Genomic DNA, 15,296 nt, shown 5'->3' with positions numbered 1-15,296 from the left:
ATTCCTCAGTCTTCTCCTTCTCCAATCCGTCTTCCCCTCATTCACGAGCCCCCTCCTTCTATGTACATTTGTGAAAGAAAGCTTCAATTAAACGATGTAAATATTTAGTGTAACGAAACCTTTAAGGCTGGAAAGTCTCCAATTTGAACTGTTTACTTTTTCTGGCTGCTCCTTCCTCGTGACGCACGAACACACCCCTTTCCACGAGATCATGTAGCCTACCGCCGCTCGCCTTTCTGATTGACAGAATTATTGCCTAATGGCTGACGAGAGTCCTAATATACCTTGTTCGTATTGAACGTTTCTCAACAGGATTGACCAATGGTATGTGAAGTGGGTGGGTTCAGCGCCGAAGTCCAGTCAGTGAAAAGCGATCGAGTGGGAGCGACTTTGAGTGAATGTTTCTTCGGGGGGTAAGGGTTGGACAGCGGGTTTCTGAAGGGAGACGGTGCTACCTGTTTAGGTGGTAAGTGGATTCGGAATCATGGCTCCTTTTCATGATAGGCTGAGCTGTGTAAGCGAGGTGGTGATGAGCGGACAGTGACGGTGATCGGAGCAACGAGAGCACTGATTGTTTTAGCAACGGGTGCGCCAAGAGAGCAAGGTCATATGGACGAGGCCTGCCCGCGGTAGTGATAGGGTTAATGCCCCAGGACCATCTTGTGGGGGTGGAGTACCAAAGTGGGTGTCTAGTGGGTGAGGAATGAGTACTCGTTTTGGAGTTTGAGAAGTGCCACAAAGTTAACTGTTGGGTGAGATCCATTTCGTGCCCGTGAAGTGAACTCAAAGTTCTTATACTCGTTTTGAATATTTACTTTTGCTTCATATTTGTCACGTTTTGACAATCCAATTTTTTATTTTTTTTATTTTTCTAAATTCTTACCTGCCCACCTAAAATGTCAGTTTAGTTTGGATTTGTCTCGGAGCCAAATGTCAACAAATGAAGACCTTGTCAGCACCCCTAACGTTAGGAAACATTTCAATTTAGGAGTGTTTGAGCAACGGAGTTGTTAAAATCTTAACCGCCCTGACTATGTCAAGAGCATGATAGAGCAGTCTGTTTAAATCTAAACTAACCCTTCAGAGATCAGTCCATCTTTAGTACTTGCAGCTTACTTGCTATACAACAATGGTTTCAGGTAACTGTTTCACTCTTTAGAAGTAAAAATGTTTGAAAGGTTATCACATTTGAAGGTTTTTGTGGATTGGATCCTTCTTGAAATCAGCAGTTTGCATGTTTTGATTTGTCAGAGGTCTACTGCATAGAATAAGGCCTCTTGTCCCATCGAGTCTGCTAGTCAATAGCAATTCCCTAACTAGTCTGATCTCTCTCCCTGACACTTGGCCTGTTGTGAATGTACATCTCAATGCTTTAGTGTTGAGGGCTTGTCTCTCCTACCCTTTGCAGGTAGGAGTTTCAAATTGCCACTACAAGGTGAAAAGTTCTGTCTCAACCTACTGTCTCAACTAGTGTTCTCCAACTGCCAAGGAGCAGTTCCTGTCTACCCTATCTGTGCCCCTTATGTTATGCATGTAAGTCATCATTCTCATGCCTCTTAATCTGTAACTATAATGCAAATAACTCCAGTCTATCCAATTTCTCTCAATAACTAAAACATTCTAGCCCTGGCAACATCCTGGGTAATGTCTTCCATGCTGAAAATGTGTTGCTGGGAAAGCGCAGCAGGCCAGGCAGCATCTAAGGAGCAGGAGAATTGATGTTTCGGGCATGAGCCTTTCCTGAAGAAGGGCTTGTGCCTGAAATGTCGATTCTCCTGCTCCTTGGATGTTGCCTGACCTGCTATGCTTTTCCAGCAATGCATTCAGCTCTGATCTCCAGCATCTGCAGTCCTCACTTTCTCCTCCATGCCCCCTCCAATGCAATATAATCTCTAACTCCACACAATACAAGCTGTGGCCTAACCAATATTTTTTACAGTTCCAGCATAGCCCCTCTAGTCTAAACTCTAGGCTTCAGCTAACAAGTGCCAACTTAATCACTATCTACCCCTTCTACCTTGGAGGCTAGTAGGCATAGACATGGTCCCTCTGATCCTTGCTGTTGCCTAGGGTCCTACTGTTCACTAATTCCACTACCAAGTGCCTCACCCTTGGTGAATTCTACTGGAGGAAGTTGTGGAGCCTAGTATAATTAAATTGCTTGAGTGAATTTTGTCTTCTGCTGGTCAGCCTAGTTATATCAAACAAAAACACATTATCTGCCTGCAGCCCTCTATACTTAAAGTTTCCTAATGTTATGGCCTGAACTCTCTCTCATGGCCTCGACCCCCATCACACACCAGGCCTTGTTATCTCAGTCTATCATTAAACACGACCTATTGTTAGCCACTAACAATCTCCATTAATAGCTATTCACCTTTCCAGTCAGATTATCAACTTGTTTCTGTCCAACTGTTCTTTTCTCTCTAGGCTGTATACCTACTAATTACTTCTCACCCCCACCTCACCTGGAAAAAGTGAGGACTGCAGATGGAGTCCAAGTGGGTAGTGCTGGAAAAGTGCAGTAGGTCAGACAGCATCAGTGGAGTAGTCTACATCTCTCCACGCTTCAGGCTCACTGCCTTTATTCCTGATGAAGGGCTTTTGCCCGAAACGTCGATTTCGAAGCTCCCTGGATGCTGCCTGAACTGCTGTACTCTTCCAGCACCACTAATCCAGAATACACTTTGGGCAAAGCAGGTCAGGCAGCATCTGAGGAACAGCCAAGTCTTGCTCCTCAGATGCTGCCAGACCTGCTATGCTTTTCCAGCACCACTCTAATCTTGACTCTGATCTCCAGCATCTGCAGTACCCATGTTTGTCTACATTAGACCTCTACCCTTCACTGGGAATGGGAGAAGGTGATAGATGGGGGTTAACTGGTAGATGGCACCACCCTCTTGACTTTTTTCCAAGTTGGAGAATTGGATGAGGTGGGGTAGAGGGGACATTGAGTTCACTAGTTTCCAATCAGCAGACTTCTAGTTTCTCAATCTCTTATTCTTCCACCCCGCCCCCCTCCTGCAATCTAACCCTCCAACTTGGCACCATCCTCTTGACTTGTCAATCTTCCCATTCCTGAAGAAGGGCTAATGCCCGAAACGTCGATTCTCCTGTTCCCTAGATGCTGCCTGACCTGCTGCACTTTTCCAGCAACACATTTCCATCTCTAATCTTCCCACCCAATCTGCTCCACCCTCCCCCTGACCTATCACCCCCTCTTCCACCTTCCTGATGAAGGACTTGTGCCCAAAATGTCAATTCTCATACTTGTATGCTGCCTGGCCTGTTTTTCCAGCAACACCCTCTTTGACATTTTTCTCTTCTCTTTTCTCCCTCCTTCATCCTATCTTGTGCATCTAAACCAACACTTTCCTAGCTCCTATCAGCTAAGGATGGATCACTGGATGTGAAACATTTAACTTTGATTTCTCTTCACAGATGCTGCCAGACCTGCTGAGTCTCTCCAGCAACTTCTGTTTTTGTTTGATTTTAGTGTCTACAGTTTTTATCTAGCCTGTTTAATCCTCTAATCTAAGGCTATCTCTTGAATTACCACCATGACAATTTTTGTCTGCAAACTTGATGATCACCATGACATTCAAGTTTTGTAGGCATCATTTTAATGTATCATGCACAATTTGTTTCTTGTGCTAAACTTCATTTGGAGAAAGAGCTGAAGAGCAACTTAACACTAATCACTTTGTTTCCCACATTTTGGGAGTGGAGGTGACAATTCTAATGCCACCCATTTTGGGTCAGTCTGTTTGTCTCCTGTCGCAGCAAAAACAAACTCTGTTAAAAGTAAAAAATATTGTGGTGGGCTCCATCCAGGGCTGCCATTGATTCCTCCATTTGGAGGAAATGGGATACCTCAAGATTTGAGGAATAAGATGTACATTTTTTTTTTTGGAAAGACCAGGTTTGATTAGTCAGTATGGCTGTGAGATCATGCCCCTAAAATTTGTGAAACTACTTTTGAAGTGACCAGGAAGGTTGAGTTTAAAAATAACCAATACCAGGTTCTCATCCAACAGGCTTATTTGGGATCACTTGTGGTTGTGGAGCAGAATCATAAGATGCAGACTTCATAGCAACAGGATTGCTGTGTCATGGAATGTAATATTAAATTTTAGCTTTGGTCATTTGTTTAGAATGACTTAGTTTTGGTTCCTTTTGGTCTAGAAACCAACAAAAGGTTGTGGGCAGGGCAGTAGATTTAGTCTACTGTACATTGATTTTTCAGTAAAGCTTTAAGGTTCCATATGTAGGTTGCTTTGGAAGGTTGGGTTGTATGGAATTGCAGGATCTGGCAAATTGGACACAATTGGCTTGATAGTAGGAAGCTGAGGGTAATGGTGGAAAGTGCCTTCAGACAGGAGGCCTGTGACTAGTGCTGTACCTCTGGTCAGTGCTGGCTGTTTTTTGTCAGAGGCTGAGGGTTGATCTTTAGGGGCTCAAAATAAAGGGGCATGGATAGGGTAAACAGATGTGGCTTCTGAGTTTGGGAGTCCAGAATGAGAAGGCATGGTTTTAAGATGAAGGAAAGAATATAGAATATATAAAAGGGACCTAAGGGGCAATGTTTTTCAGAGGGTGGTGCATGTATGGAATGAGCTGCCTGACAAAGCTGTGGAGCCTAGTACAACTAAATGCCTTAGACATCTGGATGGGTTTCTGAATAGAAGGGTTGAAGGATATGGGCTAAGTGCTGGCAAATGGGACTAGATTAAATATCTGGTCAGCATAGACCAGTTGGACTGAAGGGTCTGTTTCCATGCTGTATAACTGACTCTGACTCTATTATTCTTTCTCATACAAATTATTGATATAGATAACACAAGGCAAATTTTGCAGATGACCCTAAAATAGGGAGCATTGTGGACAGTGAGGAAGGCTATTAGAAATTGCAGCAGGACCTTGGTCAGCTAGGGATGTGGGTTGAGAAATGGCAAATAGTTTAATACAGATGAGTGAGGACTTGATTTTTGGAAAGTCAAATCAATGTAGGAGTTTCATAAGAACACAGAATCAGGAGTACGCAATCTAGCCCTTCAAGCCTGCTCAGCCACTAAGATCATGGCTCCACTCCATTTACCCACGTTTTCACCATATCCCTTCCTTTACTTCAAAAAAGTAAAGGATTTAGCTTTTTGCTTTAAAAGCAATTACTGATGTAGTGTCCACCCTTCCCTGGGCAAGGAATTCCTTAGATTAACAACCCTCTGGGTGAAGAACTTCCTTCTCCATTCAGTTCTGAACCTGCTTCCTCTAATCTTGAGGCCATGCCCTCTTGTCAGAGTTTCACCTACAATGGAAACATCCTATCTATTTTATCTTTTTTTTTCCCCCCCATTCCTACTTCCAATAAATATAATCCCAATCTGCTCAGTCTCTCCTCCTAAGCCAGAATCAACCTAGTGAGTCTCTTTTGCATCCCTGCCATTTACTCTTAAGGAGACCAAATCTGCACACATTCCTCCAGGTGCTATCTCACCAGCACCTTGTATGGCTGTAACATTACCCCTCTGCTTTTAAACGCAGCCTCTTTAGCAATGATGGATGGAATTCCATTTGCCTCCCTAATTACCTGTTATACCTGCAGACTGACCTTCTGTGATTCACACACAAGGACACCCCAGGTCCCTCTACAAATCTGCATGCTGCAACTTTTTACCATTTAAGTAATCTGTTTTGCTGTTACTCCATACAAAATGTATGACTTCACATTTACTAACACTGTATTCTATCTGCCATACAGTTGCCCACTCTGTATCTATGGTCCTCTGCACACTTTGCTCTGCTGCTCATGTTGCTGGCAAACTTTGGTACTGTACATGTGGTCCCAACTCAATCATTTATATAAATTGTAAATATTTGTGGTCTCCACACTGATCCTTGAGGCACACCACTAGTCACTGATTGCCAGCCAGAACAGCACTTGCTTATCCCCACTCTTTGCTTCCTGACAGTCAACTAATCCTCTATCCATGCTAATACTCTACCCCTAATGCCATGCATCCTTATCTTATGCAGCAGCCTCATGTGGCACATTGTCATAGTGAATGGTAGGGCCTTGAGTGTGGTGGAACAGAGGAACCTTGGAGTTCCAGGTGCATGTTATCTGACAGTGGCATCACAGGTAGACTGGGCATTGAAGCTTTTGGCACACTGGGCTTCAATTGGTCAGGGCATTGAGTATAGAAGTTGGAAAGTGTTTATTTGCAGTTGTACAGACATTGAGGTTGCACTTGGAGTATTGTGTTCAGTTTTGGTCACCTTATAGGAAGAATGTTCTTAAACTGGAAAGTGTGCAGAAGAAATTAACAATGTTGCTAGGACTCTAGGTTCATATAAGATCATGAGGCATAGATAGGGTGAATACACTGACTTTTCCCAGGGTTGGTGAATTGAGGACTAGAGGGCATCAGTTTAAGGTTAAAGAATAAAGGGAACCTGAGGGACAATGTTTTCACAGGGTGGTCAGCATATGGAATGAGCTGTTGTGGAAGTGGTTGAGGCAGGTGCATTAACAATATTGAGTCAGTCAGATTGTCAATAGGAAAGGTTTAGAAGGAAATGGCCCTAACCTTTTGGGGTTGGAGCCAAAGGGCCTGTCTGTGCTGTAGGTCTGACTCTAAAAGTAAATATGCAATTTAAATGTACAACACTTTTTTTTTTAAAAAAAAGGTGTTAACTGAATGACTAGCATAATGCTAATGTACTGTCCAGAAGATAATTTAAATGACTTGTGGAAAAGCAGTGTGCCTAATCATTGAAACAGCAAGGAGTGGAAACTTTTTTAATCTTTAGGTTAGTCTGAAGTCATAGTTGTCATATAACAAATATCTCCTAATTCAATGAGATTACTATCAAAATTCATCTGAGCTGCAATTGCAGTCCTATAGAATAAACAACTTGTATCATGCCTTTTATTTATATATCCTCCCAAAGTGCTGCTCCTCCAAAGGAGGACACCTAAGCTGGTGCCCTGTCATGTCACAGGAGCCTAGTAATGTTTCTCATTGAGACAATTGTCAGCATCTTATTGATGTAGGTTGAGGGATCAATATTCAAGTGTTCAAGAATGTAACAAGTGTTTCCTCAGTAGTTAGGATAGTGAAGAAGGTACTTGGTATGCTTTCCTTTATTGGTCAATACTGAGTATAGGAGTTAGAGGTCATGTTGTGGCTGTACAGGACACTGGTTATTCTAGTTTTGGAATATTGTATGCAATTCTGGCCTTCCTATCAAAGGTGGTTGTGAAACTTGAAAGGATCAAAAGACTTGCAGTGATGCTGCTGGGGTTGGAGGATTTAGTTAATAGACAAGCTGAATAGGCTGGGGCTATCTTTTTCATGGGGGCTGAGGGGTGACCTTGGAGGCTTATAAAATCATGAGGGGCATGGATAGGGTAAATTGACAGTCTTTCTCTGGGGTTGGAGTCCAGAACTAGAGGGCATATGTTTGGGGTGAGAAGGAAAAGATGAGACCAAAGAGGCAATGTTTTCATGCAGACAGTGCATGTATAGAATAAGCTACCTGAGGAAGTGATGGGGGCTGGTACAACTGCAACACTTAAAAGGCACCTGAATAGATATGAATAGAAGGGTTTAGAGGCAAAGGCTCAAGTGCTGGCAAATGGGACTAATTAGGTTGGATATCTGGTCAGCATGGATGAAAGACCCTTCAGTCCAATTCCATGCTATACATATCTCCCTCTAACTGGAGATGATGGCATCTGAGGCTGGCTCTTCAGTGTGATTCTGCTCCTTCAATGTGCATAGAATAGTGAGTAGGTTGTTCATCCTGTTGAACCTGTTCTACCACCTTAGTTATGTTGTGGTTGAACTGTGTACGTCTACTTTTTTGTTCCATATCCCTTTTACCTTAAATAGTTTTTAAGCATTCAACTGACTCCAAAGTCCAAAAGGCCAGGGCTGGATGCACTTGACTTGGTATCTTGGTCAGGTTGTTGAGGACTCCTTCTGTGGCAGGTATAAAGAAGGACCTGCAAGTTGAGATACTAAGGCATGTTTTCTTCTAATAGAACATGGAATTGCAACTAAGAATGGCATGTGACTTAGAGCCTTCAGTATTACTGGTTGTGACAAGTGGACTACACTTGGGAGTGAATTAATAGGGCTACATATGTCTTTTTTGGTTATAGAGGAAGCAAATTCCAGGTGAGGTTAGTCCTTGTAGAAAGTTTGGGATTGTGGCCAGGAGAGATGTCAGAGCTGGTAATGACCCTCTGCAAGGTAGAAGTCCAGGCTAGGTAACAGCACTGTTTATCAGGTTTAATTAGTTTTTCTAGTCCCACTTATGTCCTTGATTCTTCTGATGGCTTGTCAGTTTCAAAACTTCATTCCACCCACTTGGATGCCTGAACATCCCACACCAATACATTCCTTGTGTTATCTATCTTGTTTTCACCTCTGGCAGAACACTGCTTTTGCTAAACCTAGCCTTGGTATGGAATTTCTTTGCAACCTAGTTTGTATCCAGATCCAATTGTTGCTTTGTGTACATATTTTGGAACAAGTCTGCTATTACTAAAGCTTTCAACATTGTCAAGGTGAGACGAACTTCATTGCTGAAGCTGATTTTGAGATAATAGTATTCTGGCAGGGAGGGTAACTCTAATAAAATTCAATCAGATTGTTTGAACTACACAAACATTTTTACACTTGATAGATGAGTTAGGCCTATTGTACATGGAGCATACCTTCCTGACGTTTGGTCCCTCAACAGCTAGTCCTTTCCATCTTGCTGTTTTGTTACTTCAGTGGTCTGAGACTTGGCTTGCTTCTAGCAGCATAGTAACTGACCAGACTATCTGATGGATACTCTACTTTTGCAGTTCATAGCTGCTTGCTTTATCTATACACTTTTTTTTGACTACTTGTGTATTCTTTGGATCAGTAGAAAGATAAGGCTAGTGGCTGCCTAGTTTAAAAAAAACTCCCTTTGGCTGCTGTTGACTGCCCTTGGTGCAGAGGCCAGGTTACTTGAAGGTATGGAACTGAATGAATGTTTGCTAGAAAAGCACAGCAGGTCAGGCAGCATCCAAGGAGCAGGAGAATTGACATTTTGGGCATGAGCCCTTCAGGAAGGTGTTTGAAAGTATGGAAAACTTTGTAAACCACTTTAGTTTGAAGGATTTTTCAGTTACGACTTATGTCACTTCTAGATTATAAAATCCTGTACCACTTTCAAATGTGAAAGTTACATCTCATGGCATAGTGAGATGTTTTCTGTCACTGAATAAGTGAATTGACCTGATACGGGACTGGTTCTTTGCCAACCTGGTTTCTAGAAAACTATAGGTAAGTGACTTTTTGTTCCTCTGAGGTCCTCTTACACCCCAGAATACCATAATTGTTCATGCTTAACAAATTGTAGGTAGGAACAATCCCATTTGGTCATTCTCCCCACACCTGATTGGAGTCCCCCTGTTAATATTGGGGGTGGGGGGGGTGCAGGCAGGAGGGGAAAGTGGATACAACACTGGGGCAGTGGCTTGATCTATAGGATTAGTGGGGTTGAAACCAGTGAGTGCAGAACAAAACAATAAATATTGAACTGCTCCAAACTTTCAATTAGAATACTTGCTTCCTCCTACACTTCATTACTTGGGCTGAATCTTTTTGGCTTGAGTTTTATTTTTGTCTTTTCATAGAAGCCCTGCTAAATTTCTTGTATCTAACCAAATGTCTCCATAATCTAGCTCACTCAATGGTGTCCCTCATTCCCTGCATTGCAGGCAAGGATCTGAAGGTCCCATTGGACAGGATCCTGCAGATGCAGGACTTGGGCCTCTCTAGGACCACCAGTGGAGGCCACTATGCCAGCCTGGTTCAAGATTGCCATCCAGCTTAGTGCAGTCTTTGCCTGGAGGAATGCTCTGCACTGAAGTTCAGTCCTTTTCTAATCTGCCAGTTTAAACAGCAGCTTCTCTCCAATATTTCCAACTTCTACTACTACACTCCCCTCCCACTCAAGGCTCCAGCTCTTGCCATTCCATTCCCTGCAACATCATTCCTCACTTGCACTCCTCCACTCCAACACTACTCATCCTGCATGTCATCTGAGCTGTCCACTCAGTCACTTGGGGCACCTCCCCATCTGTGCCAACAGTGAGTGCTGTTCTATCCACTCCCCCTCATGCCTGTGCTCACTCTGAGAAACTCTCCAAGCAGGAACAGTCAAGACATGTAATGACTGCTTGACACTGGTTGTTTGTTTTTGGGTAGACAGTCCGGATTCAGTCCCAAAGTGTCCAAGCCCCCTGACTGACTAGCATGGGATGCTACCTTTGCCCTTGATTCCCTTTAACTTAAAATCTGTGCCTCATCCCTGAATCTTAATCACCCAGCCACTTCTAGTAAAGGAATTTGAGATTAATTACCTTACAAAATTTGTCATGTCCTAAATGGTGACTGCATACTCAAATTATGCCCTGTGGCCCTAGACTTATCCCATGAGGGGATACAGCCTCTTGTCAATCCACTAATCTATCTCTAATCTTCAATGAGTTTAGGCCCAACATACTTGTCAGATCATTCACCTATGATATTGATGTAGGGAAAAGTGAGGTCTGCAGATGCTGGAGATCAGAGATGGAAATGTGTTGCTGGAAAAGCGCAGCAGGTCAGGCAGCATCTAGGGAACAGGAGAATCGACGTTTCGGGCATTACTATGATATTGATGTAGTAAGCCTTTGGAATGATACAGTACCAGTATGCCTCCCCTTGGATAAGGGGACCAAAACTGTTCAGTATTCAGTGGTATAATTTTTTTGTTTAAAATACTTTTCCTACTTTACCCTTTTGAAATAAAGACCAACATTCCATTTTGCCTTCTCCATACCTCCTAAACCTGGATGTTATGGGTTTTGATTCATGTTTGAGAACCCAAAAACACTCTGCTACAACTTTCTGTAGTCTTTTCCCACACATGGTACTCAGCTCTTCTACTTCTGCCAAACCAATTTTTTTTACATATGGCATCTCCAAGTTTCTGCTGGCATCCTCACTACTTTTGTCATCCACAAATTTGGTGATAGCACATTCACTTCTCACATACTCCATTATTACAGGTTGCCATTCTGAAAATGGCACCCATGTTCACTGTCCTCTATCTATTACATCTTACTTCACAAAGAAGCAACACCATGGGCTCCTAGTCGATGGTGGGACTTTTAAACAAGCATTACTAATAATCTGTCCTGCTCAGTATCTGAACTGTAACAAATTTTGTCACATGACTTTGCATTAAGCCATGCTGATTCTGTTTTATTGTGCACTCTTTAAAATCCTCAATTTATAATGTAGACCAGGAAAATCATCCAATGGTGGATGTTAAGCTAACTGGCCATAGTATCTATCTTGTCTGCCTCCTTCATGAATAAAGATGTTACATTAAGTTTCTAATCCCCTAACTTGCCTGAATGAAGGATTCCTAGAAGATTGCTCCTTGTATACCTCCTTTTCAATTCCTGTGCTGTTTCTAGTTCTTCACCATTTCCCCAACCTTTTTCTGTGTTCACTTCAGCTTTATCCTCTTATAGAAGAGGCAAGCCAGCTTGCCCCCAGTTTTTTTTGTATTCCTTTGCTTTTGGATAATTTCTTTGGCTTTTAAAACTTCCCCAATCCTGATTTGCAGCTAATCTGCCACATTGAATATTACTACTTTCAATCTGGTGCTATCCTTTATCAGTTAGTCTTCCTGACTGGGCCACATCTCTTGAGCATCTAGGACTCTTAAATATCTGCCATTGTTCCTCAGTTGCTCTTTCTGCTACATATTCCCCCATCTGCTCCAAACCAACTCTGCCCTAATTATTACACTTCAGTTTTAGCACAGTTTTTATGACTAAGTTTCTTTCAGTGCTAAATTCAAATGAGAATTTACTTGACACTCATCCATTTCTGTGCTGTGACTCAATTAAACTAATGTTCCCAGACTTGCAAATGGCTAATCCTTGGTTGGATCTACAATAATAAACCAATATTAACCCTCATTATCACTTTAATTACTAACCTAATCTCTCCTCCATTTAATGTGCTGTCCCACTGCTGGGTAGAAACTAGACATTAATTCCCAGGATAGAAGTAACAGCAGGTGCTATTCCTGATGGGCTTTTGCCTGAAATATCCACTCTCCTGCTCCTTGGATGCTGCCTAACCTGCTGTGCTTTTTCAGCACCACTCTCTTCTCTGATCTCCAGCACTACTTTCTGATCTGCAGTCTTCACTTTCTCCACAGCAGGAACTATGTAAATCTAGCTTGCCACTTGTTTTTACAGACTTCCTCTATTTTTGGATACCTGGTATAAACATCTCAAGGCAAGTGTTTTTAGATTAGTGTGGAAACAGACCCTTTGGCCCAACAAGTCCACACCAACCTGCCAAAGTGCAACCCACCCAGACTCATTACCCTACATTTACCCCTTTGCTAATTCACCTAACCTGCACTTTTTGGATTGTGGGAAGAAACCAGAGCAGTTGCGCACCTCCATCTCCAGAAATTCTGGTATCTGACCTGTCAATGATAACATCTGATTCATTTATAATAACACTATGCACTTTAATGGTGAACTTCTATATTACACTGTATCTCTCCTTGGAATGCTACTGCAAGGGCCCTTTACATGTAAGGGCAGACTCTCTCTCAACTGAACCAGGCTGCACCTCATCTGTTTGGTTGATCACTCCATACTACCTAGATGCTCATGGAATCCTTATCTTGCATTTTGGTACCTTGTCTACCTCCTACCCTGCCATGTTATAAAGGTTCACCATACTTGTGCACATGTTGAACTTGCATAGGAAAGCACAAGCTTGGCTGTTTGTCAGCAGTCCTTCAGGAGGGTGTTTTAATTTGAATGCAGTTCAGTCACTTTTGTACCTGCCCTATATGCCAATTGTGGATGTGGTGCAAACACTCTTAACTGGCCATGTCTAAAGCCGTACTCCTCTCAGTGGAGGGGGTGGAATGATTCTCAGCATAGTAAATCCAGAATAGCCTCTGGTATCCTTCTAGGGGTGAGTTGGTTTTGGCAGCTCATCCAGGAGTCCTACCTCTGCAGTCCAGGGAGTAATCATTGTTAGCCCTGTGGGTCCAGTCCAACCAATCTGTAAGATGACTGTCTGGGATCTGCACAAATGTCAGTCACTGTTCAGGGTTGCTTGACAAATTTGGGGCACTTGTCAGATAAAGGCTGAGCCTGAGACTTTTTCCCCTGTTACCCTCCATTGAGCACTTGTTTTCACAATGTAGGTGAAAATGGAATAAGTGGGGTCAGTGCTTTGAGGGAGGGGCTTTGAGATCCCTCCAAGAGCAACATTATACATAGTCACCCATATAGCAAAGCTGAAACATGTTTTATGTACCATGAGCACTAGTCTTCAGTGTGCCATCCGATTTCTTGCCCCAGCATTCCTGGCCACATTAGATCAGATCACTTAATGTGGAAACAGGTGCTTCTGCCCAACAAGTTCACACTGACCCTCAAGAGCAACCCACCCAGACCTTTCCCTACACTTGTCTTTTCACCTAACACTATAGGCAAATTAACACGGCCAGTTCTCCTAACTACACATTTTTGGACTGGGAGGAAACCAGAGCACCTGGAGGAAACCCACCCAGACACAATGTGTGCAAACTCAACACAGTTGCCTGAGGTGGGAATTGAACCCAGGTCACTGGTGCTGTGAGGCAGCAGTGCTAACCACTGCCACCATGCTGCCCACTGAGTGAATCCTGCTATTGCAGTAGCTGTTCATCTGCTGAGAAAGATGGAGTCTAGTGTCAAAGTAGCAATCATAGTCACTTACCCAAGTGTTGTAGAAGCTGCTGTCCACCTTGGGCCATTGCACATGTAGCATGAAGTTTGGGTGGGCTTTGAATCTTCCAATATTAGTTGCAATTGATACTCTTTCACCTAATGGTTAAAAAGTGATCATATGTAGAAAAGTGGAATTTCTTTACACAAACATCTCATCTGTGTACCCATAATGCCCTCTGATTTTTGCCCCACTGCACTTTTGAACATTTTTCCAGGCCTTGCAACTGGGGTGGAGGGGGTCTGCTTTACATTAGAGCTAACTGACTGACTGAGGTTTGGTCTAGCAATCCTGACCAGTGGGTCCAGATATGCTGTGACCCCACCAGAGGTAGGTACACCCTCCACAGCTTCAACTCTTAGGGTTGAAGGTAACAGGGTGGAAACAAATGTGTGGCTCTTCTAGCTGATACTTAATGGCACCACTATCTCTCTCCAGGGATAAGAACCAATATCTAGCTCCTTTTTTTTTCTCTTGTAGAGGGAGGGATGAAGTGAAAGTGGGTGGCACAGCTGTTGGTGCAGGTTGGAAGAAAACATGGTGTTGAGTGAATTAGCAATGGAGACTACAGGGCAAGTAGTTGAGAACGATTGAGGGAAGATGTTGCAGGCAAGTGAGTAGGTGACCACTCTTGGTGGGAGATGATTTGGGTAGCAGTGGAAAGATGGTGGCATTTACCATGGAGCACAGCAGGTCATTGACTTTCTTTCTGCATGTCTGGGTTTTTCCAGACTGCACCTACCTCAGTAGCAACTCTAGATCAGGCTGGCAGGGTCTAGTGCTATGGTCTCATCTGCCAGTTCTGAAGAGCACTTCTTTGCACTACTTTGCCCAATGGGGCCTCCTGGTCCCTGAGACAGAAGTTTTAATTTGTCTGGGATAAGTGTCTAACCATTGAGCATCTCTAGGCTGTGAGCACTTGCCAGCTTTAAATATGGCATTAGTACCAACTATGTTGGCCCAACAGCTGTCTACAATTCTGTACAGAATTGGGCTAGCATAAGAGGGTGGATAGGTGCTAAAAGTTTGCATGGAACTACAGCCTTGCATAAAATGAAAGTTGCACTTTGGTAACATGGAAAAGTTCCAGTCCCTGGTTTCTAATAGCTCTTTGCTACTAGTCAACAGTCCCTGTTAATTATTTCTCAGCTTAGAGCCATAGATGTACAGCACAGAAACAGACCCTTTGTTCCAACTCATCCATGTTGACCAGGTATCCTAAATGAATCTTGTCCTGTTTACCAGCACTTGGCCCATATCCCTCCAAAGAGATAGCGGCCCATATCCCTCAGGCGACCGAATCAACACGGACATCTACTACAAACCGACCGACTCCCACAGCTACCTGGACTACACCTCCCATCCTGCCCCCTGTAAAAACGCCATCCCATTCTCCCAATTCCTTCGACTCCGCCGCATCTGCTCCCAGGAGGACCAGTACCAAAA

The 15,296-nt window shown here is 43.2% G+C and overlaps 1 protein-coding gene across 3 annotated transcripts in view; it reads left to right on the top strand.

Moving 5' to 3' along the window:
* Positions 1 to 349: 349 nt before the first annotated feature.
* Positions 350 to 15,296, top strand: part of LOC122543385 (vitamin D3 receptor B-like) — a 310,459-nt gene continuing 295,512 nt past the window's right edge. The window contains exon 1 of one of the 3 annotated variants that reach the window (XM_043682066.1): positions 350 to 466. Coding sequence is in view for 1 of the 3 variants with exons in the window: in XM_043682065.1 (XP_043538000.1) it covers positions 399 to 466 (68 nt within the window). In the remaining 2 variants the exon portion in view is untranslated. The remainder of the gene's footprint in view (positions 467 to 15,296) is intronic. The other 2 variants (XM_043682065.1, XM_043682067.1) reach the window with 2 other exon arrangements.

Source organism: Chiloscyllium plagiosum, chromosome 43, assembly GCF_004010195.1.
Source record: "Chiloscyllium plagiosum isolate BGI_BamShark_2017 chromosome 43, ASM401019v2, whole genome shotgun sequence".
In the NCBI taxonomy this organism is placed as follows: Eukaryota; Metazoa; Chordata; class Chondrichthyes; order Orectolobiformes; family Hemiscylliidae; genus Chiloscyllium; species Chiloscyllium plagiosum.
The sequence above is the reverse complement of the archived record's forward strand: the minus strand, read 5'-3'. Positions and strand labels throughout refer to the sequence as shown.